This window comes from Emys orbicularis, chromosome 3 (assembly GCF_028017835.1).
Source record: "Emys orbicularis isolate rEmyOrb1 chromosome 3, rEmyOrb1.hap1, whole genome shotgun sequence".
Classification (NCBI taxonomy): domain Eukaryota; kingdom Metazoa; phylum Chordata; order Testudines; family Emydidae; genus Emys; species Emys orbicularis.
The window spans coordinates 145,247,247-145,272,604 of NC_088685.1; the positions used below are offsets into that span (position 1 = coordinate 145,247,247).

Sequence of the window (25,358 nt, forward strand, 5' to 3'; positions counted from 1 at the left end):
TTGTTGTTGTTCCGCTCCGGCCGCCCTGTAGAGGGCAGCGGCGTGGAGGACGGGAGTGCCTTGCAGCAAGCCCGGCAGGGTAGACTGCGTCCTTTCCTCCCAGCCGACCAGAGCGGTGTGGAGCCCTCCCGGCAGGGGGCACGGCGGGAGGGGCCGCGTGGCAGCGCCCCGCTGAAGCCCTGGCCGCCCCCCTTCTCTCTCTCCCCCTGCCCCCGCTAGCCGGGGCACATCTGCAGGGCAGGGAGTCCCTCTGCACCCTGGCTCCGGCCGCGCCGCAGGTTCCTTTTTTTTTTTTGCTTTGCTGTTCTGGCCACCGCGGTTTTTTTTTTCTTGGGGCGGCCAGAAAGCCAGCGCCGGCCCTGCCTGGGAGGGAGGGAGAAGAAGCGGAGCGGCGGCGGCGCGCTCAGGGGAGCAGGCGGAGCGGAGGTGATCTGCGGCGGTGGGGGGTGGTTCCTGTGCTCCCCCCCAGGGTTACTTCCTGCAGCCCTCCCCGTGCCCCCCACTGCCGCAGCTCACCTCCACTCAGGGCCGGCTCCCGACTTTTTGTGCCCCAAGCAAAAAAAAAAAAAAAAGAAGCCGGAGTGCCGCCCCTTGGAAAGTGCCGCCCCAAGCACATGCTTGGAGCACTGTGCCTAGGGCCGGCCCTGCCCTTGGCCTACTATCTGTTAAGTGGCATGGGCAGAATAGTTATTATTATTCATATTGCAGTAGCATCTAGAGGGCTCAGTCAGGATCAGAGTCCCATAGGGAGAAGCACTGTACAAACATCCTGTCAAAGATCGTCCCTGCTCCTCAGACCTTACAGTCTAATTTAAGACAAGACACAAAAAGTGGGTGTAACTGTGAATCATAAAGAACAGGGAGGATGCATGAAACAGTAATAATTGTGAGCAAACTTTTAAAAATACACTATAAAATATAACTAAATATCATGTATCCAAACTGGCCATCCACATAGCCATTATAATGATAATTATCAGTTGGCAGTTACCATGTGTGTCATAGCTGAAATGGGTCTTAAGGCAGGATTCAAAGGAGGAAAGGGTAGTGGCTTTGCTGACTAATTCAGGGAGACTATTCAAAACAAAGGGTGGCTTTGAGGAAAACACAAAGGTGATTTGGGAAGAAGCAGGCAAATGACTGATGGAGGCTGACTTCATCGGCAGATGGCAGGAATGAAGAGATAAGAGACAATAAATTGGGAGGGGCTAACTTGTAACTTGCCATAACATGGATCTTCCTATCCCTTAATTCAAAGGCAAGATTGTGTTTTTAAATACATGGCAAGGCTTTTTTCATTGGGGAAAAAAGTCTAGAAAAAAATCATATTAAGAATGGTTACTTTTAACACTCCAATTAAAAAAGTTAATTATTCTTTTAAATAATGCAAGTCAGAAAACATTTGTAAATGTTTGTTAAAGTTAGTTAACTCATATTTCATTTAAAGGGGGAAATCTTTGGTTCTATCCCTCAGTGCTTGGAATGATACAGGCCTGGGTCTTGTAAGTTTTGTACATGGCTTGATTTTCTTTATATACAAATGCTTTGTTTCCAAAAGTAACCACTCTTCCTCATAATCACATTAAATGGAACAATAATGGCTATAAACAAAAGATGTTATAACTGATTATTATATAACACAATTTAAGTGGCATGCTTTTGCAATTTATCCAAACTTAAAGACACATGAAGAGGCAACTAGATTTAGGAAAAAAAAAAAAAAAAACTTTAAAAGTAATGTATCTTTTAAAACAAGACAAGTGTGGACAGACATGGTAGCCAAAGGAAGACTGGAAAGGAACTATAGTACGTCTATAACTTGCACTGCCCTTTAAAGAAAAAGCTTACCTGAGTAATTGCAGCATACTGCTGTTCCCATTCCTTCCGAGCTTCTCCCAGACGATATTCCCATGTTAACTGAATAGTCCGAATCCGCAGTTCATTTTCAGCCAGCAAACATCGCAGTTCTTCTGGAAGGGGAAAGAGAGAGGAAATTTCAGCTGGGATGTGTGTACATACAAAGGCACAAAACCCCTGTGAATTTAATCTTCATGTATTAATTTTTAACTTCCAAAAGAAGTACCTGTTTTGATAATGTCTGAATAACCATTATAAAGTGATTAAATCATAATATAGCATCTCCGTATTTACAGATAGAAATACAGGAGCTCCGTTAGCTCCCTCTGTTAATGCAGCAACTTTCAGATGCAAAGTTTAGAAAGCAAGCTAGACTCTTGGCAGTCCTCTGCTAAAGGAAAAGAAAAAGATCCAAATTCAGAAGTGTCCTTGGAATAGTCTTTCTACTCTCCTTGGATGCGTCAGATAACCTCTCTGTGACTGACTGTCCCAATCTGTAAAATAGAGATAGTACCTGCCTGCCTCACAAGCATGTTGTGAAGATTAGTGTTGCCAACCCTTATGAGCTTACTGCCAGTCTTGTGATATTTGGGGGAGGAGTGTGTGTGTGATTTTTTTTTTAAAGCCCCAACTATTGGAATCATGTGATTACATGAAAATCTCAGCTTTTATTGTTTAAAACAGTTTTTAGCTCTTATGGTTGTGGAGAAAAGTCTGAAAACAAGAACTGGGTATACCCTAACGGTGCAGAAACTGGAAGGCAAATTAAAAAAAAAAAAAAAAAAAAAAAAAAAGAGTATACGCTTTACTATTTCAATAAAAAGTCTCATGATTTTTAAGCCAATCTTATGATTTTTATGGGGCTTGACTCCTGGTTTTTGAATGCTTGAGGTTGGCAATAATGGGTTTAATGTTTTGTAAAGTGCTTTGAGAGCATATGATGAGACATGCTATACAAGTGTTAAGTATTATTAGTAATATTACATGACCATCTATAAAACTACATATGCACAATAGCTTTACATTGTTCCTTAGAGGGTCTCCAGCTCTCTCTTTTGTCCAGTTCAGAAGAGAGAACTTCCCATGAACCTATACCTCATAGAATCATAGAATATCTGGGTTGGAAGGGACCTCAGGAGATCATCTAGTCCAATCCCCTGCTCAAAGCAGGACCAATCTCCAGACAGATTTTTCCCCCAGATCCCCCCTCAAGGATTGAACTCCTCTCAACTCTACCAGTCCCCCTATGCTGTTAATGCCATAGGCCACTAGAAAGGGCTCCAGATGACATTTTGAGAAACTCTGAGCCATCTGGTACTTGTAGTTCCTTTAGCAGGGTTAACTTTGTAATACATACTGGTTTCATCTGCTACTGTTTTCCCAGAGTTTCCAAGCCCAGTCAGTCTGGACAACAGTTTGTTATTTTCTGCTTTCAGCTCCATTATATGCTTCTCCATTGGACTTGCATTTATCACTGCTTTGTTCTTGATCTTTTTTGTTCTTTCGCATATGCAAATAATAATAATAATAAAAAATAAAAAAAAAAGAGGCCAGTCAGTTATTACACCATGATGCAGTCAACCTCAGCACAGAGCTTTGGCTGGCAGAGAAGAGCTTTCCTAGGCAAAAATGCTTTTTTTAAAATATTCAGTGGAGTTTTGGAACTTTACAAATAAAAACACCATCACTATCTCAGGTGCTGAAGGCATAGGACGTCTTCCCCTGCATTGGAAACAGGAGTCCCAGCCCTGTAGTGTTTTCTCTGCCAGCGCAGTAACCATCCCCTTCTTCCCCAGCTGGCTCTTTTAGTAGGGTCTTGTTGCAGTGGTGCAACCGCATAAACGAGACGTCAAGTCAGACCAGGAAGTAAGACTGCATCAAGTCTGAAGTCACACAGAAGACATGAACATGATAGTAAGAAGCTGGGTTTGCAGGGACATGCTCTCACCATCCTCTCAAGTAGTTGCACATGTGCCCCATTGCTGGCTCCTAGCCCAATTCTCAGCCCAGGAAACATCAGAGGGAGGCAACATGTGCATGCTGCAGCAGAGACTGAAAAATGGGAACTTCCTATGCTGAAAGACTGGATACGGAGTGAGGATGTCTTGGGAGAGAAAGTACACCTCTTCAGAGAGTCATAATTGGGGTTAGAAGTTGATGAGGAGGGTGAGGAAGATAGAGAAGTAAGCTGGAGTGGAGTGAGAGAGACATGTTGGAGGCCAAAGATTCCCAGGACAATATATAAACCACCACCCTCCACACAATTTAGTGATCAGAAACCTTACCCTTAATGTCTAAGGGTGAGCTCTTAATTTATTACTTCAACCCACTGCTTTTGTTTATTCACGTTTCATACATCTTTATTTACACTGCAGTGGGTTTGTCATTTATTACTGGTGTCTCCTGTTATTTTGCCTGAGTGTTTGGCTGCATCATGGACTCACAGCAGAAATGGAAACAATTTTACAGTACCTGAAAAACCACAAAACTATACCTCTCAGCATATCGTAATGTTGACAAAGTCTCTTCATAGCAGATGTCTGCTGGACTTACAGCTGCAATCTGTGAGTATATATAAAAAGTGTTAATACAATTTAGATTCCCTAGTTGAGTTCTGTTTATTGGTTTTATAATCACCAAAGATATTACAGATCAGAGAAGGTTTACAAAGGACAAATCCATTGGTAAGCCCCTTAAATATAGAGAGAGTCCTTAGTGTCTCTAAGACGGCAAGTCACTTTTTGTAATACAGAAATGATGATGATGATTAACCACCACCATTTTTGGAGGTAGTGCAAGGAAAATGAGGAGAGATATTTTAAACAGATTAACCTAGTTTGTACAAAATTAGTCATGTGGGCCTAGATCCTGAATACCCTTATTTACACTGGTAGTCCTTACTCAAGCAAATAGTTCCACGACTTCAACGGGACTACTCGTATGATCAAGATGTGGAGAATATGGCCTTTGGTTTGTTTCACACTCCACCGAGGAACGAAAGACTCAAGTTTGAAGAAAACTGGCTCAATAATTTAAAAAGTTACGAAAATTTAGACATCAGCATTTTCATGCATGCACACCAGACCCTTCCGATTCATTTTCTTGCTCCCTCACTTAACAGCACTATAGAAATAGATAGCCAGTTGGAGGCAATGACAGAATCAAGGGGAGTTCTGCTTTATTTAGGATGGCAAAATCTGGCCCACAGCACGGATGATCAAAGGTGGGCTCCAAAGAAAATAGTAGAGACAAGTTTTCAAAAGGCCATATACAAAAATGTGCATGCACTTTTGTGCACTCATGCAAATTCCAATGTGCTAGCAACCCTTGATTGGTGTGCACACACTCTTTGTGAGTGCAAAGGTAGGAATGTGCAGGACGCAGGTGCATTTTTAAATCTGATTTTCAAATGACTCAAACACTGAATAAAGGATTTAACTTATCTTGAAGTATAGATAATAAGCTTGATTGTTTATTTTAACAATGTTAAAATAAACAAAGTACTTAATACATAAAAAGGAACGGTTATAGATATTACTGTACAGGCACACTTCTTGAGGGAGGCAGGGTCAAAAGAACTTGGCCTTGAATCTGACAGTGCACATAAGGGTGGGGGTTATCAGAATAGCCACACGTGGTCATTGGGACAGAAAGTGAGCGAGCAAGCAAGAGGATGACTCTGCAGCCTGGTGGTTAGAGCCCTCCCCTGGAAGGGGGCAGGACCCAAGGATCCAGGCCCCCTCATCCAAAGGCTTTTAAAATTATTTATCCACGGTGGAACTGCTTCAAGAGGAGAGACTGAGGGAGCCCAGCATCAGAATATCCCATAGCCCAGTGGTTAGAGCACTCACCTGAGAGGTAGCAGATCCCTGTTCAAATTCCTTCTCCCCTTCAGGTGGAGGGGGTACTTGAACTGGGATCTCCCACATGCTAGGTGAGTACCATAACTATTGGGCTAAAAGATATGAGGGAGTGCTTCCTCCTTCCCTGTCCTCCATGCCCAGACTTCTTGCTAAAAGAGCATAAGCGGCTAAGGCCAAGAGAGAGTTTGCAGCTGAGAATCTGAAGCAGAGAGAGGTGCCTCCCTCCAGCCTGGACTTAGTCACCTATCTCCAAGAGAGGGGTGGGGCTTAGGACACACCCCTCGCCTTGGCATCTCCTATTGGCTAGCTTAGATGAGGCACCATTCTAGCTTTTGTGAATCCAACTCTGAGGCGCGTCTCTCTTCCTGTTCATCCTATAGGGAGCTGAGGTGCCTAACCCAGGAATCCCAGGGATTTTCTAAGTGCCTAGAAGTTAGGCATGATGATGCTGAGCATTGTCACACCTAAGTTCCTTTGGGAATCTAGCCGACTGTTCTTCTATTTTAACAATAAAATACCAGAACCCAATTACTGAGCAAGTCAGTCAACTTTACCATGATAGTCCTGCTGTTCCCCCCGAGAGCCGACTGCAGGAGTTTTGTTAGAACTGAGTCTCTGTATGGGATATGTAACACTTTCTTCCCCATAGCCACCTCAGCCAGAGCACTAAGGGAAAAATGATTGAGTGAGTAAAGAGTTAAACAATACTCTTGACGATAAATCTAGCTAAAGAACAAGGAGAAATACTTTCACTAACTGTATCTGTGTAGATGCTTCACTATATTAGCTCATGGTACCATAATTGTACATCATACATTAGCTGATCTATAACTTTGGATGCCTCAATTTGAGTTAAAAGAACCTGGTTTATTTAAAAAGCGCTAAGCAACCACCCTCAGAAAATCAGGGCATTTTAAAGGTGTCTCAAGTTGTGTGCCTGAAAATTGAGACACGCAAAACTACTAGGTGCTTTAAAAAATTCTGACTAACAACGAAGTGAGGCAGCACATCATGATTTCTCTTCCCAGATCTGACCCAGATGCTGAGAACATGGGCAAGTCAATTAATATTCTATGCTTCAGTTTCTCCACTTTAAAATGGAGATAAAATTACTTACCTCTCAGGGATGTTGTGAAGCTTAATTTATTAATGTTTATAAAGTGTTTTCAGATTGCTCCATGGTATGCACTGTAGAAGTGCAAAGAATTCTGTTAAGCTTACTAGGTAGAAGATCTGAACTGACAGAAGGCTGCCATTCCTACCTTTTGAACAACACACACACTGTTTATGTGCCACTTGCAGAAAGGTCCTTGTTGTACCTGATGACATTTCCTAAGGTGGTTAAACTCAGATTTACACATGTCCCTTCTCTCAGCCTGTCCCCTTCAGAGCCTGAAGACTTTTGCCTTTCACTTCCTGCCAAGTCCACCAGATTTATAACGGACTGCTTGGTGATATCTTCATCTAGAAAAATCTGAAAGAAATTCCATCAGTGAAAGGAAAATAAGATATTAAGCCATATCCTTAAAATCACAGCAAGGTACAGCAACCTAAAAGCTCTGTGGATAGTCTGAGTAAATATATTGTAATATGTACTGGCATTAAGAAGCAGAGAATTATTGAAAATATGGAAAGTAACGTTATGGCTGAAAGAGAATGAACTTTTGTATAAAAATTAAGCAAGACAGACTTAAGAAGGGGCGGGGGTAGGAAGATAAATTCAGCTGGGATACAAACAGTTACATCCACATCAATGGACCAGCATCAACAGGGGAGCAAACCACAGTGTACACAGAAGGCGAGTATACAGAAGTTCAAAGGAGCCTTTGAAATAATACTTGCTAAAAGACAGGTCAAAGCAAGACTTGCCCAGTAACACGAATACCATACTGAGACACACTGGAACAATGGACACCTAAAGGAGGTCGCAATAATCTTGGCCTTGTCTGCATTGGGAATTGGTTGCAATTCCAGCAATTGACAGCCAAACACAGATGTAGTTTCATCGGTGCATGTGTGGACAAAGAATGCCATGGCTGGCACCAGTGGAGCTTATCCTTGCAATAAGCCATTTGTGACAGCAGCATCACTTTTGCAATCTGATGCCTGCACTCCCATACCTCCATCTGCATCTGAGTCCATGTAAGGAGAAACTCCCTGCAACCAGCTTGATAGTGGCAGGCCTGTTATTACATACAGCTCTGTGTATGGATGACCACAGCAGTGAGAACTACAGCAATCACAAATTATTTCCAAATCACAGAATGATAGGACTGGAAGGGACCTCAGAGGTTAAGAAAAACAATTTTTCTCCCCCCTCCTTGTAACAACCTTTTACGTACTTGAAAACTGTTATGTCCCCCCTCAGTCTCCTCTTTTCCAGACTAAACAAATGCAATTTTTTCAATCTTCCCTCATAGGTCATGTTTTCTAGACCTTTAATCATTTTTGTCGCTCTTCTCTGGACTCGCTCCAATTTGTCCACATCCTTCCTGACATGTTCGCCCGAACTGGACACAATACTCCAGTTGAAGCCTAATCAGCACGGAGTAGAGTGGAAGAATTACTTCTCATGTCTTGCAACACTCCTGCTAATACATCCCAGAATGATATTTGCTTTTTTTGCAACAGCGTTACACTGTTGACTCATATTTATCTTGTGATCCACTATGATGCCCAGATCCCTTTCCACAGTACTCCTTCCTAGGCAGTCATTTCACATTTTGTATGTGTGCAACTGATTGTTCCTTGCTAAGTGGAGTACTTTGCATTTGTCCTTATTGAATTTCATCCTATTTACTTCAGACCATTTCTCCAGTTTGTCCAGATCATTTTGAATTTTAATCCTATCCTCCAAAGCACTTGCAACTCCTCCCAGCTTGGTATCATCCACAAACTTTATAAATGTTGTGACAAAGTTCCTCCTCTACCTTGGTGGGTCTTGCGCTTATTGGCGGATTTGCTCGTTTCACAGATTCACCCTGTGGGTCAGGAAACAGTCCAGAGACCTTCCCCTCTAGTAGAAGCTATAGTCCAGGTCAATTCCTCCTGTGTTTGATCAGGAGTTGGGAGGTATGGGGGGAGGTTGGGAACTACTCCGGGTTCCAGCCCAGGGCCCTGTGGACTGCAGCTGTTTAGAGTGCCTCCTGGTACAGTTGCACGACACCTACAACTCCCTGGGCTACTTCCCCATGGCCTCCTCCCAACACCTTCTTTGTCCTCACCACCAGACCTTCCTCCTGATGTCTGATAATGCTTGTACTTCTCAGTCCTCCAGCAGTACGCCTACTCACTCTCAGCTTCTTGCACACCTCTTGCTCCCAGTTCCTCTCGCACACTTCCTCTCCCCCGGCTCCCTGGCTTGACTGGAGTGAGCCCTTTTATAGCATCAGAGGGGCCTTAATTAGAGTCAGGTGCTTAACTGCCTCACCTGACTCTTAGCAGGTTAATTGAAGTCAGGTGGTCTATTAGCCTGGAGCAGCCCCTGCTCTGTTCAATCAGGGAACAGAAAACTACTTATCCAGTGGCCAGTATATCTCCCTTCTGCTACTCTGCTGTTCCCAACTGGTCTGGGTCTATCACAGTGTGCTCTCTATGCTATTATTTAATGTAAGTGAACCCCCAAATACTTTAAGCCAGTGGCTCTCAACCAGGGGTACATGTACCCCTGGGGGTATGCAGAGGCCTTCTAGGGTGTACATCAACTTACCTAGATATTTGCTCAGTTTTACAACAGGCTACATAAAAAGCACTAGCGAAGTCAGTACAAATTAAAATTTCATACAATGACTTGTATAGTATCTAGAGCAGTATAAACACTGAAATGTAAGTACAATATCTATATTCTAATAGATTTTTTTATAATTATATGGTAAAATGAGAAAGTAAGCCATTTTTCAGTAACAGTGTGCTGTGACACTTCTGTATTTTTATGTCTGATTCCGTAAGCAAGTAGTTTTTAAGTGAGATGAAAGTTGGAGGTACGCAAGACAAATCAGACTCCTGAAAGGGGTACAGTCGTCTAGAAAGGTTGAGAGCCATTGCTTTAAGATTCTATTAAAAAAATCACCTTCTGTAACATACTAGGAAATATGGTCAATGCATATAAGGAAAATGAAGGGGCTTTGAATTTGTGTCTGCAATGAATTTAGGAGAATTTACCTTGTGAATTTACTTTTCTTGCAGAATTAGTTAAATAAGAATTTTAATCTTGTGAAACAAATATGCTGAATAGTGGAAAATAGGGCTTCCTCATACTGAACCTGTTTGAATTGGATGGTAATGACCATGTGAGATCGACTGCTTGTAGCATTCATGCTGGTTGAAGCTGTGGTTCTTATTTTAGTTCCTTGTTCCATTAACCTCTCAATTTGTGCGTAGCTGTCACAAGGCACCAGTTTCAAACCATCCACATAAAAGCCTTGTTGCTGGTCTTCTCTAACCTTGAGTCCACCAGGTTTCTTGGTTTCAGACAGTAAATCTATTACCTATGGAGAGGTATTTACAGTCAAAATGTTACTGGATACAGCTATGTAGTGATTGAAAAAGAACATTTTGTGAAAACAAAGAGAAGGGAAAAAATCTTTCAAAGTCAAGAAATGATAGCGTGATTTTGTAAGTAGCAAGCAGTAAAGCAATTAACTATACAAACACTGTTTATGGTAGTTTATTACCATCTGGCACGTCATAAAACCACAGCTAGTTGGTAGAAATGCTTGTTACTTTGAATATATAACACAACTGTCTTTTTAATATGTGTGGTTTTTGATTTTGCCCCAGATCCCTAAGTGACCCCCTCAAGGATTGAGCTCACAACCCTGGGTTTAGCAGGCAAATGCTCAAACCACTGAGCTATCCCTCCCCCCCTAAAGACCACCAACTCTATGGATGAGCAGCATGGGGTAGTGGTCAGAGGGACAGATAAGCCTTGGTAACCTTTCCGTAACATCTTGGATGCAAACTCCAGGCAGGCACCATACCTCCCAGGATGTTCAGTCTGGTGACCAGATGGATGCCTCCATCCCCTTCAGAAAGGAGTCCCTTATCTCGTCCCTTTTCTCTTCCTCTTGGATGCAGTGGCTGCAAGCCTCTCAGCTTTGGGGCTTGTGGTTTCTCTCTCTCAGCCACTGGGGTCTAATCCTCTCCTCCTGTGCCAGTACAGATACCAATTCTTGATCTCATTGGACAGGAGACCCGAGGTGGCCAGCAGCCAATCTCCTCCCCACAAAGCAGCTGGTTCTCCTTCCTTCTCTGGGGCCTCTGTAGTCATCTGTACTTGGCCAGCATCCTGCATCCCTGATGTTTCTACAAGCATCCTGGCAATAAAGTAATCATGCCACTGGAAGCTACGCAGGTAAGTCCTGTCCTCCTGCAACTCTCTTACATGCATTATGAGTGACTCCACCAACAGACACCTCTCACACCAGGTAGTTCCCCCTGCCTACTTCATTGGCAGGGACATGCAGGCTGCATTCCCAGCAAGTCAAGACCAGGGCCTTGATGGAGGCCTCCAGTCCGGATGCTTGTCTGGTGGGGGCTCCCTCAAGTGAAGGAAGAGGAAGAGTGAGCAGTGGTGTTGGCAACACACCATTTTCCTCCCACTGAGGGTTCTTCGTTGTAGAGTAACTGCTAGGCTATGTCTACACTTACAGTGGCATGTAAAATACAGGTGCAACACGTGTAGCTACACACTGTGGTGACAAGTCTGGACACAGCCCGCCTTTCACTATGTTGTGTAGCTACATGTGGCAGTGAAAGGAGCTGTCAGAACCTTTTCCCATTGCCTCCCCACTGTGAGTGCTTTTCACTCCAGTAGGGAAAGGTTCCGGCAGCAGGACACTTGACTGATAAAAATAGATAATACACCTCTACCTCGATATAATGCGACCCGATATAACATGAATTCGGATATAACGCGGTAAAGCAGTGCTTCGGGGGGGCGGGGCTGCGCACTCCGGTGGATCAAAGTAAGTTCAATATAACACGGTTTCACCTATAACGTGTTAAGATTTTTTGGCTCCCGAGGACAGCACTATATCGAGGTAGAGGTGTATATGCTAGGGCTTCAAGACTGTAGGGCACTCTACTCACCTGAACGACACCAACATTTGTGCTACGTCTCTCGTGGAGGTGGAGTTATATCAGTGTGGTAGGGCACTTACATCGGTGGGACAAGGCTGTGTATGCTGACATAATTAGATCGACATAAGTTGCCTTACATTGACCTAACTGTGTAGTGTACACCAGGCCTGAGAACTTAAAACAAGTTAGTAAGTAAATAAACATAAATGGAGAAAGATTAAAATTCAGAATTAGCATGATATACCAACACCATTACCTGCTCGTTATAAATTTCCAGCATACTGAAAGTAACCTGCAAAGACAAGAAGCAGCTGGAAGATAAAAAAGTTCTCTTGAAAAAAAGCATACTTTTGATATACAGTTATCTCTAAGTCAAAGGAACACAGATTGTCTGGACAAAAAAGCCATTTGTCTCAAACTAAACTGACTGTTGGTATATCTTGTGTCAATGCATAAGCCATGCATACAGTTGGTTTTGTGAGACTGTTTTCCAGATCCACACTGCTCTCTCATAACTCTCATTTCTATGAATCCCCAACCTCCCTCCTCCATCCTTGGTCTCCTCAGCTTGTCTCAGGAAAACGCCATGTCAGCTTATCCATTTTAAGATGGAAACGTTGGACTTTAATAAATCATTTTTCATCAAACTACACTAGCTATTAAGAGTTACAATTTCATTCTTGCAACATTATGGTTATGAGAAAAATTCAGCAAATGGGAACATTAAAGATTCAGACATTCATTTGGCAATGTGGCAAACTTGTATGATTTATGGTATACATTTTATTAAATAAACAGCAATATATTCCAGCCACATTCATTCAGAAACGGAAAAACACAGTTTATGCATAGCCTGACCAAGTAAGCATTGCTGTTGGAACCTTAACTATTGCACTTCTTGAATTTTCAGATTTTAACTGCAGCCTTAATGGTGCATAAATTTTTCGCACTTAATTTTTATGGAGTTATTTTTGTTTTTTCAATAATGAAGAAAAAGTTTTATAATGTTAGTGTAGGCCCAAATAGGCTTTGCATTTCCACTTCATTATGGGGAATGCGGTGGTAAGGGATGAGTTCCCAAGTTTGCTGCTGCCATCAGGTCAGAGAGTGGAAAACCCACATGCAGCATCTAACAAGGTGGGGAAATGCAAGAAGATTCCCCCTGGTAATGCCCCTATGCAATTCCTGTGCTCACGTGCAAAGCCAGATCTCTACTAGTACCACCTTAGATGCAAACCACACCAAAATGGATGGGGAGAGGTTGAGCTATCGAGGCACTGAGAGGAATAGCAGCTGGTGTAAGTGTTCTGCACCTGAGATTCAAATGTAGCTAGAAGGAGCTATCAGGTTCCTATTAATTATTCATGGTAACTAGTAAAGGCTAATGCTCATGGTTACACTGCAGTCTATGAAGCTCTTCTACTCTGTTATATGTAGAAATTACCAGGAACACCAGAGTGGAAGGAAAAGGTAGAAACTATTTTTGTGGTTGGACACAGATGACGTGGGAGAACTTAATAATCGCAAAACCTGTGCTGCAATGCTAGGGCCATTATTCCTACTGAATACAAGAAGTTTGACAAAACATAAAACAATTTACATGACTAAAAAGAAAAGTTATTCCTTTCCTTCAGTAGTGAGGGTTGGAAAGTCTGTTGATGCCTGTTTGTTAGACTTTTCCCTTGTATCATGTTGAGGAGAGGCATAGCTAAGATAAAGGAGTAGGTAAGTAGAGGTTCAAAATGTAGGTAACTGTTCAAATGTATAGTCTTCTGTGTGGAAAAGATAGGTTGTGACTAGACAGTGAGTAAAGTTTTCAGAAGTGCCTTGGTTACCTAGGTACTTTAAAAAGTCATACCCAGTGAAAACAACAACAAAAAAAGTTCATGCCAGGATTAAGTTAGCTATTACTGGGACAGGGATAGGTTCACGTTCTCCTGTATTAGATCAGCTCCTCATTCAAACACTTCTCACTTGTTATTTTATATTATGTTTGATTAACACTGAAGCTAGTTTTAAAATGGCAATGGCAGTTTTCCAAATTTGAACTTGAGAGCATATATGGAGAGATCTTGAAAACAAAACAGTGTAGACCATACCTGATATTGCTTGTTCTTCTGGTTCTGAATTGGTTTGAAGAGCTCTTCACACACAACTGGAATTATGCCTCTGTTTGCACCATATCCAATCATAGAATAGCTCTTTCCTGAGCCAGTCTGGCCATACGCTAGGAGAGTAGCATTATAACCTTGCCAGGCATTGTCTAGAACTCCTTGACCAAGGTCACGAAAGACCTCTCTCTAAAAGGAGACATTTTTACTAATAGAGAACGTAAACACATGCACCAGAATGGGATTAAAAAAAGATTAAACAACCCCCAGCCCTCCAAATTTTTTTTAAATACAGGTTTAATTAAAAAAACCAAACTTAATTAAAATTAAATTTGAAATGATGACTACCCATAAGGCCTAAATTTACTATAATCTTTTAAAATAATTTAAATTAAACAGTAATATTAAGCACTATATGTCTGCAGCCAAGTTTTAAAGAAAATCAAACAATTGAACTAGTTGACATTGGCTAAGCACCGGAATCAGAATTTGTTGAAGTGCTAAACCAGCTTTTCACAGCAGTAGCCTCTTCTACAGGTGCAGAGAGTATATTTTCTTCATTTCAGTTTATTCAACTAGTTCAGTCCAATGATTAGTTCATTCAAATGAAGAAACCAATGAGACAAAAAAAAAAAATATGCAGAAAATCTGGTTTTCCCTCTTCCAATCTCTGAATAAAAACTATGTCTGAGGATGAGCTCTACTAGTTCTAAAATCTTGAAGGACAAGGTGACCAGAAACCATCAATTCAATTCACTAACCTACAGATAATAACTGATTTATTAAAGAGAGGAGGTATTAATGCAAGTCATATTTTGATAAATTTTCTCAAGTTTTTTTCCCTTATGTATCCAGCTCATCTAAGTTATTTTAGTTTATTAGTTAAGAACTGCTGTATTTGAAAAATATCCATTCAAAGACCTTGACACAAATTACAAGTACAAAAGTTAATCTAATAAACACATCATTCGCTATTTTATAACATAACAAAAAAATGTAAAAACTAAGTATCTGAATAATTGTAAATTAAGCTAAATAATTACTTAAATAAATGTTTATATAGTGCATACTCCTGGTTAGCCAAAAGAAGCACTAGATTTTGTGAAAAGGCTATATTTAATTGCAAATCAACATGTTTGAATGGTTACCTACCAGTGGTTTCCTTTCTTTAGGAAAATAAGTTAAGAGCACAAATGCAAAACAAAATTATTAAAACCATGATTTAAAAATCAAGTTGTCTTGCTTATTGATTCACTTAAATTTAAATCAATCCACTCTGACATGCACACACAAAAGCATTACTATTTAGTTAGTACAGAGGTTAGCAATTACTATTTTAATCTGAAAGTCTGGTTTAATTATGACAGATATATACTTCATATTAATGTATTTCACATATTAAGAGTGCCAGGACCTGGAAGCATACATGAAAATGGGAAGTAGTTTTAGATGTTGGTTTGAAACATCCATTAAGTAAAAATAACAGGAGTACTTGTGGCACCTTAGAGACTAACAAATTTGTTAGTCTCTAAGGTGCCACAAGTACTCCTGTTATTTTTGCGGATACAGACTAACACGGCTGCTACTCTGAAACCATCCATTAAGTAGATACAGCTAATTCATCTCAGTTCCACTCTTGGGAATTGTAACAATTGCAATCACCAACAGAGTGAGTTGTTTAACATTTCATATTGGTAGGAAGTGCTTTTAAATAGCCCTCTGAATACATTTTACCTGGCCTGCATATCTGCTGTTGGATCCAGCTGAAACGAGCATGCCATCTTTATCCTTTAGAAATCCACTGTGGGACCAGTAAGCCAGGTCAAAGGTAAAGGTTTTCATGTGCCCTGGATTCTTAGGATCATATATGCTTGTGCTGCTGGAATTCATAGAAATCACACACCTGCTGCCTGCATCTTTCTCCCTCTGTATCAAAATTATAAATCACAATATCAAACCAGTAGCAGTTCTAGTCACTTACTCAAAATTTATATTTTGGACCAAATCCTGCAAGCCCTTTGTATGTGGAACTCCCAGTAAAGTCAACAAGAGTTTTGTAGTTATTTGGCTATGGAGGGTGTATACGACTGGGACACATAACCACAACATATTCATCATAAAAGGTCCAATACATTAATTTCACAAAATTACACAAAATTTATCTTGAACCAAACAAGGTAAATGTAGTTTAACTGTAATCAGGGAATAAATGCCATAGAAACAGATTTGAACGGAAAAGATAGTATCTGTAATCATGTCCAAATTTGCTTTTTTCCTGATTCTGTAAACACGTCAGCCATTAGTGTTGATAAGCTATTGTTGGAAAATCCTTCACTATTGTAGGTATGGCCATAACAGAACAAAGAATGGTACGCTATGTATGCTACTCCTGGGGGAATTATGCACCAAAATTAAAAAATCTGTGCACAATATTTTAAAATTCTGAAAAAAATCTGCGTATTTTATTTGTCAAAATAATCACACCAGTTTCAATTATTTTTGGTCATTTATTACAAAATACCTGTCAACAAGTATGTCTGTAACAATACAGACAACAAAAAAGATTCAGGAAATGTTTTTTGACAAATAGATTCCTTACTAGGCATATTAATACAGAACTGAGTAATAATTCATTTAAATTACAATGCAGAACCGCATTTCCTGCACCCCTCAGAAGCAGTGGAAAGGATTTGGGGAGTCAGGGATAACGGAGAAACTGAGGGAGAGGGAAGTAAATTGCTGAGGAGCCTGGGTGTGAACTTGGAGGGTTGTTGGGTATGGGTGGGAAAAGTATGGAACAGGTTTTTGGGGGGGGGGGGGGGGGGGACAGGGACGGGGAAGGATTGTTAGGGAGCTTCCTCCATGCAGACCCTGGCTGACCCCTAGCCTCTCCCATTCAGTCAGGCACATCTTCCCCTGTCCCTATGTGTTCCTGCATCCCATGTGTATTTGCACCCCATCCATGTCACTCCACCCCCACTCTGACCATTCCCATATGGCCCCTCCCCCATGTGTCTCTGTGCTCCCACCCAGCCACTCCTGTCCCTATACCCCCCTCCCCCATCCCTATGTCTCCATGTCCCCACCTCATTCCTGTGTCCCTGTACCCCCTCCCCGTCCCCAATGTGGCACTGCACCTCCCTCCCCCGTGGCCCTGTGCCTCCACTCCCATTCAGCCACTGCCCCAGTCTGTCCTCCCCCACTAGCCCTTATGAGCCCCCATCTGAACCCCCCACCCCAACACCCCACGCTGTATGTCTCCCCATAGCAAGTCTCCTGACCTGGCCCGCTGCAAAGAAGGCAGGCTCTCTCCCCCCCCCTCCCCCTTGCTGGCAGGGAGCTCTGGTGGGCAAAAGACAGAACTGCAGCAACATTTCCGCAGAAGCTTTTTTCTGCACAAAAAATTAAAAATATGTAGGGCTCAATTATTCACATGCGCAGTAGCGCAGAATTCCCCCAGGAGTAATATGGTCTCTCTCAGAAGTACACCAAATTATAGAGCACAACCCTGTTGATTTACTTCAGGGGGGAGCAAGATTAGGCCCACTAGTTTTCTTACAATTATAATTCTGCTCCGTGAACAGAAGGTTCACACAAAAATGAGAGAGACGGTAAAGGATAGCTTATTCCTTTGCATTTTGATTATTGCATATTACATCATATGATCCTGAACTGATTAGCATTTCTTATTAATCTTGTCTGACGAAGGTCAAAGATACTTTTGTCTGTAGGCGGATTTTTCCAAGTGGAAACATCCAGACTATCAACAGCGTTGACACAGTAATTCATAATCAGTCAAATGAAGATTGAAACTGTTAGATGTATCATTATTGTCCTTATAAATTTGATACAAGTCTTTAATCAGCCAGGAGTCTGAGAATTTTGATAGAGGATTTGCTGTGAACGATCACCTACTGTTCATGGGCTTGTCCATACAGGGATGCTCAGGAAAGTTAAGACGAATTAACAAAGATGTGAAGTTAATGTGCATTAATTACAGTACATTAAACCACTGTGTGAACACACTCATTCAGAAGTAAAAGTGCCCTTAGTACGCTTTAGCTTAATTCTTCTTTGAGTTTTAGGGATCCTGCTGAATTCAGGGCTTGCCTTTTCCATTTGTCTGGCATTTTCCATTCCTCCTCAATGACCTCTTTGAAAGATATTTCCCATCCATAACAAGAAAGTATCAGCCCTTGGCTTTAGTTTTCTCATCTTCCCTCCATGGTTAGAACTCAGAAGAAGCCACCTTCCTTCCTTCTCCTAGTTTAAAATGTGTATCTGGGAAAGAATGCCGTCTCCTTCTGTGGTTTAGGCTTATCCAAAGCACAGAGGTCCCCTTCTTTGGAGAAGAAGCTAGAGCTTGTGGAAAGTAGTGATGCTTTTTGGTCTTTTTTCTGTGCTAATTGTGTCTTTGCCTTTTGGAAGGGTAAATGGGTAATGGGTAAAGAGGCAATGTCACTTCTTAGTTAATGTTCCCTTTTGGGTTACAGTCTGCAAGGACATGGGTGTTTGTCTCTCAAGTCTCAGCATTCCTCATCAACTGATGTTGAATTGGAAAGGATGTATTAGGGAGTGTCCTCAAGAGCTCAAGTTCTTCCTTTCAGGAAGAAGGAGAATCTAAAAGAATGCCAGATCTCTTGCCAAGTGACTTAATTTTCTGCTTAGGAACAGATGGTGGGAGTCAAGCATTTTTCAATTTAGTGGTGAACTGGATGGAGTGATTCAGAGGAATTTTCATATTTACTCCTGAAAGGTCTCCTGAAATCTGTATCTCAAGAATGGGAATTATGTCCCTGATGCTACCCCATAATGAAAACATAACCCCTCTTACTTCCCAAGGCCTCCCCTCCTCTCTTTCTTTCCTAGCACTGTAGACACAATCCTCCTCCTCTGCAATACACTTGCAAGCAACCTGTGTTGAATCAGGCCTGGTCTACACTTAAAATCTTAATCAGCATCACCATCACTCCCTCTGAGCAACATAGCTATGCCAATTTAAGCCCTCATGTAGACACAGCTAGGTTGATGGAAAAATGCTTTTGTTGACCTAGTTACCACCACTCAGGGAGATGGATTTCCTACAATGACAAAAGAATCCCTTATAATCAAAATTTTCAAAAAAACCCTTCAGGATACCACACAATCCACCAATGCCTAGATCTCTGCTCTAATTTCCTTCTATATCTCCCCTCTCAATATTCCCATCTGAAATCCTGTTTTACCGCTTGTCTGTGTACTCTATGCCTTGTACTCCCTTCTCTTCATTCAAATGCCTCCTTAAAATTTGTCTTCCTTTGTGATAGTACAGTCCCAATCAACACCATTGAAGTTCAAAGAATGTGTTTTAAAGTTTCAATAGTCCAAAATAAATGCATTTTAATGTATGATATTTATGTTGGCAAATCTCTTTTAAGCAAATTTATTGTACCTTAAAGCTTCTATGAAATTACAAAATGCATGCCAGGTCCAAATATGTTCACTACTGTTATTCCAATCACCACCAAATGGAGCAAACACTAAGTGTTGCCAAACTATACACTTTACTAGAACCAGTTTGCAAAGAAAATAGTTTACAAATACTCAGCCAAATCATTAAACATTTTATGTAGCAGTTTGATATACCGTCCTTTGCTCTGCTTATTTAGAGTGAATTTTTTTTTCATACTGGGGGAAAAAAAGATACAAACAACTGGAATATGTTAAAACCCTGTTAAGCTAACACCATGCTTACTACAATTTGATTCATTCTGTTCTAACAGGGATTCCAGCACTTGGTTTTTACAAATCAGTTTGGTTGGTACATGGAACATATGTTGATTTAAAAAAAAAAAAAAAAGTCAGCTTTCACTTGCTTTTTAAGTAGTTTGCTCCTTTACCTAGTATTCATTTTTAAGTATTTCACTGTATTTCTGTACACCTAATTTAGGTACAAAGCATTACACTCAACATGTTAAGAGCGTCCTCTTTTTTCCTTAAGAGCCTATTAACATTTAAATCTAAGTACAATAAAATTTAAAGTAACTACTAACCTGACTGAAAGGTCTCACCCGTACTGCCACTTTCACACTGTCAACACTTGGCATGCTATTACTACTTTCACTCTTCCCAGGATATTTCAAAGCCGAAAAACATTTAAAGTAAATACAACTCCTTCTCTAGAGAACCCTGTTTTGAGAAATCAAAAACACAGCTAGGGAAGCTGTTTCTTTTTTATAAGGTCAGTCTATTAATTATTAATATTTTCTCATTGTGTACAAGATACTAGTTACCTGATAAATTATTTCTTAATGTAATTGCAGTAGCTTTCACTAACTGGAAAGTTTAATTTCAGGTTTCACTGTTCTGAAGTCTTCAAAATTGCACCTGGATATGAATCAACATATATGAAATACCACCTAAATTGTTCAAAGAATTAAGACCAGTATATTAAAAGACCAGACTAGCACTTCTCGAGTCTGCTTGTAAAAGGAATAGCTTTTCCTACTGTTCATACGATTTTAGGCTTTAAAGAGACACTTTCACAGCCACCTGAGAGAGTCAGTGAAATAACTGTACAAAAGTCTGGTTTGTAACTATTACCTTTGCATACTTTTTGCACTGCTCTCAGCTTAGACCAGGGGTAGGCAACCTATGGCACGTGTGCCGAAGGCGGCACTCTCAGTGCCCAGGTCCTGGCCACCGGTCCGGGGGCCTCTGCATTTAAATTTAATGTAAAGTGAAACTTCTTAAACATTTTCAAAACCTTATTTACTTTACAGACAACAATAGTTTAGTTATATATTATAGACTTATAGAAAGAGACCTTCTAAAAACGTTAAAAAGTATCACTGGCACGCGAAAACTTAAATTAGAGTGAATAAATGAAGACTCGGCACACCACTTCTGAAAGGTTGCCGACCCCTGGCTTAGACAATTAAAATAATTAAAGTCAGTTTCACTTACAGGTTTTCAATGTTACGATGTGTTGATTTTGAACATCGTAAAAGCATGTAGGTTCACAGACAATTGTTCACTATTTTAAATTGTGGTAGCATTTCTATTACTCTTAAGTTTTCTAAAAACGCATTTTTTCAAATTTAGTCCAAATTTATATAGGCAATGTCCCTTTAAATGTATGTCCTATTGTACATAATTGAAAATACCAAAGCACTTATATAGCTAGGTTTCTGCTGACACAGCAAACTGGAAAAAAATAGGGAAACATCTGAGGTGTGATCTAGTTTTATAAAACGCAAGAGCAGCTTTCCCAAAGTTTAAAACAAATACAAAAAAAAAAAAATATTGCACAGGTTCAATACAATTGTTTACATTCTGACTTCAATACAGTACATTTTAACCATGAATGTAAGGAATTAGCAGCTTGTGTTCTACAATCCCGATTATTGGTGCCAAAGGGTTAAACATTTTCTATAAAATTTAAAACAACTGTCAGGTTTTAAATTTTTTATTATAGTAAGAACAAACAAAATTTTAAAAAGAGTTTTGGCCTAATATTGGAGGGTTAGTAATTATGGTGAGACAACATTAAGATGTTCTCCAGCAATTTGGTCCACTCAAACCATTATTCCCTCTCAAAAAGCTAGCAGACAATAAGCATGTTGTGAAGTATACATTTTTATTTAACATTCCTAAAATAAGCTGTATTTACATATATAAATGTATGAAGTCTTAATATAAAATAGAAAAAACTGCATTGACTGAAGAAATCACACTCCATATGGAGTTACTTATTGAAGACCGTTTATGAAATTTTACAATAATTTATATAAATTATTCTCTTCCAAATTAGATGATTTGTTTTAATAATCCACACAATTTTGATGACTTTACAAACAGTGGTGTACATTACAAATTAAAAAACAGTTATAGCATCTTCCGGCGCACAACTGGCTTTGGAAAATTAGACAGTCTCTTTTTGTTCTTTTGAAGAGTCTTTTCTGCTGTTTCTGCAGTTTCTTTCTGTTTGCTTTTTGTCCCATCCACGGGACTTCCAAACGGAGAAATGAATTTAATCTCCACTGGTGGCGGTGACCAAGAACATTCTTTCCCCGTGGTTCTGCAAGAAATGGTAAGTCACAACTAAATTACATCATGCTTTACAAAAAAACAAAGCCCCCAAAACCACATTTATGGATGTTTTGATAGACAGAAACAAAGCCAAAAAGCTAAATTAAAACAAATAAAATTATAGTCCCTGCCACACCAAAGAAATTCTATGATCAAGCAGGATCTTACAAGGGAATAATTTATACTAATAACTTTATGTAAAGAGCAAGATTTTTCCCATGTATAAAATACATTAACATTTATGGCTGAAGCTCCTGACAATCAAAAGTGTAATTGGAAGATCATAATTTTCAGGAAGATAAAAAGGCAAATAAATAGCTCCTGATGGATCATGAGATTATGCTACCTTAAATTTATGCCTCTTTTGAGAGCTTAAAAGAGGTCAACTGTCCCATATCTCAAGTATCCCATATCAGATTTTTTCCTGTTTTAGGTCCATTGTCACCACTATGCCTCTAACTAAGGACATAGTCAGGGATTGATTGGAGCAGCAAAAAAAGAAAGTATAGAGTTAATCTGCATACAGCTGCTAGAGGGGAGGAAATGGGGAAGACAGCGACTCTGCATCAGGGAGGGGAGAGGAGGTAAAAAGGTATACAGGTCTGTCGCATCTTACGCTGGTATTACGTTCCGCAGTCAGCGCGTAAAGCGAAAATCGCGTATAGTCAAAATTACATTGAGAGTAATGGCGGGCGGAATCACCCGCACTACAGGTACAGTATTAAAATTGTTGTTTTTCTCTTTTGTTTTTGCCGACCGCGTAAAGCTGAAATCGCGCATGTTAAATGCGCGTAAGATGCGACAGACCTGTACACAACTACAGAATAAATAAGGCTGTACTTGACCAAGTAGATTCTGGTCCAAATGTACTGGAGAGGAAAAATGTGCCCCATCAATGGAGAACTGGTTTATATACTGAGAAACAGAAGACCTTAAAAAATTGGAATCTATGGCTTGAAACAATGGCATAAACTAAAGTGTTCCTCTCATTGTACTTCCTATGTTCATAAAATTGAAGTTTTGCTAGAGGTAGCAAGAATCTTTATGATATTCCTTTAAAAATGCTAAACCATAATTAAACTTTTCCTTCTTCAGTTTTCCAACTGCAAAGGGCTCTTTCCTTCATTTTAAATCTTACTGAAATTAAATGAAAAAGACCCCCATGCATAATTTCCTCATTTGCCTGATACAGAAAGCCAAACTAGTCCTAAATACAAGTCTTGAAATATTCTGGTGGGTGGAGAGCAATTTAGGCTTCTACTTCTGAAAAAAAAAACTTTATTCCAGAAAAAGAATACTGTTCAATGGAAATGCATATTGATAGATTTGAGCCTTGAAAATCATTTAAAAAAAACGAAACAAAAAAAACAATAAATGAATCAAGAGGCACAGTAATTTTCCCCAACCATTTAAAAAAAAGTGGATATGGGACACCCAGTTCCACACAAAGGTGCTCAAAGATAAACTCAAGAATTGATTTTCACTTTGCTACATGGGATCTAGGACAAATCAGCAGCTCTACATCATCAGAAAATTTATATCAATATTTCAAATTGGCAGTTAGCAATACTGCTTCCCACCCAAATTTATTGTGACTGAATATTCTCAAAGGATTTCTGGTGTTTTTAAACCAGTGGGCTCATGAGAACTCTTACAGAGTCATCAAAACTGTAAAACAAAGGATTCAAATGTCCTCAAGATGCAGTTCTTCGGCTTCCTGCTGGAAAACATCTCTCTATTCGCTCCTCTCCACTGTATGGAGTGAACTACAGACTTTGCAAGTTTACCTCCTAAACCTACAATGAAGAATTTTTGCACTTTATCATCTTTACAAAAATTGCATGAAAGTATTAAGCATTTCATACTTGCTTGCTTTCTGTGTTTTTGATTTTGTAGCTCTTCTTCTCTTCACTTTCTGCTTTCCCACAAACTCTACTGTTTTGTTATCCTCTTCTTTAATTGGTAACTCCTGTTAAGGCAACAGAAAACATATACATGACTTATACTATAGACACCCTCCCACTCCTAAGGAGTGCTGACTAATTTATAAACATGCTTAGTCCCAAAGAGTTTTAAAATCTGATTTATATGAGAATGGAACATTACAAATTATTTTGGGCAAATAGTAAATTAGCCCAAGTTTTGGCCGGGGGTGGGTGGGGGGGTGGGGGGGTGGGGAAGAAGAGAGGAATTTTCCATGGAAAAGTCAAGCTGTTTCAAAAAGAAATGTCAATTCAAATAGACATTCAAGATGTTTTGTTTGACTCAAACGCTTTTTTTTTTTTTCATTCTGTCGGGGGGGGGGGAGATTTCAGTTTTGGTTCAAGAAGAACTAAGTTTGTTTGTTTGGTGGCCAAACTGAAAAAAAATCAATTGTTTGCTCAGTTCTATTATTACTGAAGGAGAATGTTGTTAAAAATAAAAAGTCCACATTTCTTAAGACATTAGCAGTTATTTTCCCTTACATCAGAAGTATAATACCAACATCTGAAAATTCAAATTTGAATAGTAGGAGTTTATTCACCAAAATATAGCTAAAAGCTCAAACATTTATTTATTCTTATCTTAAACAGATACAGATTTATTTTTGCAAGTATTAATAATAATTAACTCTCAAGAAGAAAGCCAAATAGTTTTTACTTAATTGATTTAATTTAAATGTTTCTTGTAAAAACATTATGCTTTTACAGAACAGGGTTCTGCAACAGTCATAATTTAAGAATATAGTTTGTAAAAGAGTTACAGAGAAAAGCTTGAAATGGATAGGAAGTAATTACAAACATTACTTACCAATTCTTTCACAATCCGTGAAATACTGGACACATGTTTCCTCCTCGACCTCAAAAGAGGGGGCGAGAATACAAACTGAGAAGACAACGCTGGGTCTAAATCCTTGAGCTGTACAGGATGCTCTGCCTTTTCAGCTACGACAAAATGTACAGTTAATGTAAATACCAAGGATGGGGAAAGATAAAAATACAACTAATACTTAAGCACAGAATAGCAAAACCAAGATTGCACCCCAGTAAACATATGGTTTGTCTTTAAATCTAAAATAAGGGTCAAATTGGGCTGTCTCATGGAAGCTCAAAGTTCTGGTACTTTCCCATAATGGCTACATCTTGGTCTCCCAAGTCTTATTGCAAAATGTGAGCCAGATAAAAACTAATCCAATGATGCCTGTCTGGATATCCAGATAACCTGAAACACTGGCTTCGATAGGTGTGAACTGTCAATCATTTCAGTGACATTTTAACTCTTTAGTTCTGGGATAATTACTTCCCAACCAATCAAAGCACACAAGATGCATGAAGGACAATCACATACTGAAGAGTTGCATCTCATTTTGGTGCTACAAGTAGAGGAACTCAAACTG

The 25,358-nt window shown here is 39.9% G+C and overlaps 2 protein-coding genes across 2 annotated transcripts in view; both read right to left on the reverse strand.

Annotated features, from left to right (window-relative positions):
- Positions 1-19,998, reverse strand: part of LOC135876272 (kinesin-like protein KIF28) — a 56,529-nt gene extending 36,531 nt beyond the window's left edge. Inside the window, exons 1-10 of the mRNA XM_065401467.1 lie at positions 19,945-19,998; positions 15,647-15,838; positions 13,901-14,101; positions 12,058-12,093; positions 9,983-10,207; positions 7,040-7,194; positions 6,275-6,386; positions 4,352-4,419; positions 3,215-3,357; positions 1,849-1,970 (exon numbers count right to left, since the gene is read on the reverse strand). Of these exons, the coding sequence (XP_065257539.1) occupies positions 1,849-1,970; positions 3,215-3,357; positions 4,352-4,419; positions 6,275-6,386; positions 7,040-7,194; positions 9,983-10,207; positions 12,058-12,093; positions 13,901-14,101; positions 15,647-15,838; positions 19,945-19,998 (1,308 nt within the window). The remainder of the gene's footprint in view (positions 1-1,848; positions 1,971-3,214; positions 3,358-4,351; positions 4,420-6,274; positions 6,387-7,039; positions 7,195-9,982; positions 10,208-12,057; positions 12,094-13,900; positions 14,102-15,646; positions 15,839-19,944) is intronic.
- Positions 19,999-21,252: 1,254 nt separating this feature from the next.
- Positions 21,253-25,358, reverse strand: part of AHCTF1 (AT-hook containing transcription factor 1) — a 91,137-nt gene continuing 87,031 nt past the window's right edge. Inside the window, exons 34-36 of the mRNA XM_065400919.1 lie at positions 24,773-24,906; positions 23,848-23,951; positions 21,253-21,971 (exon numbers count right to left, since the gene is read on the reverse strand). Of these exons, the coding sequence (XP_065256991.1) occupies positions 21,779-21,971; positions 23,848-23,951; positions 24,773-24,906 (431 nt within the window). The 3' untranslated portion in view covers positions 21,253-21,778. The remainder of the gene's footprint in view (positions 21,972-23,847; positions 23,952-24,772; positions 24,907-25,358) is intronic.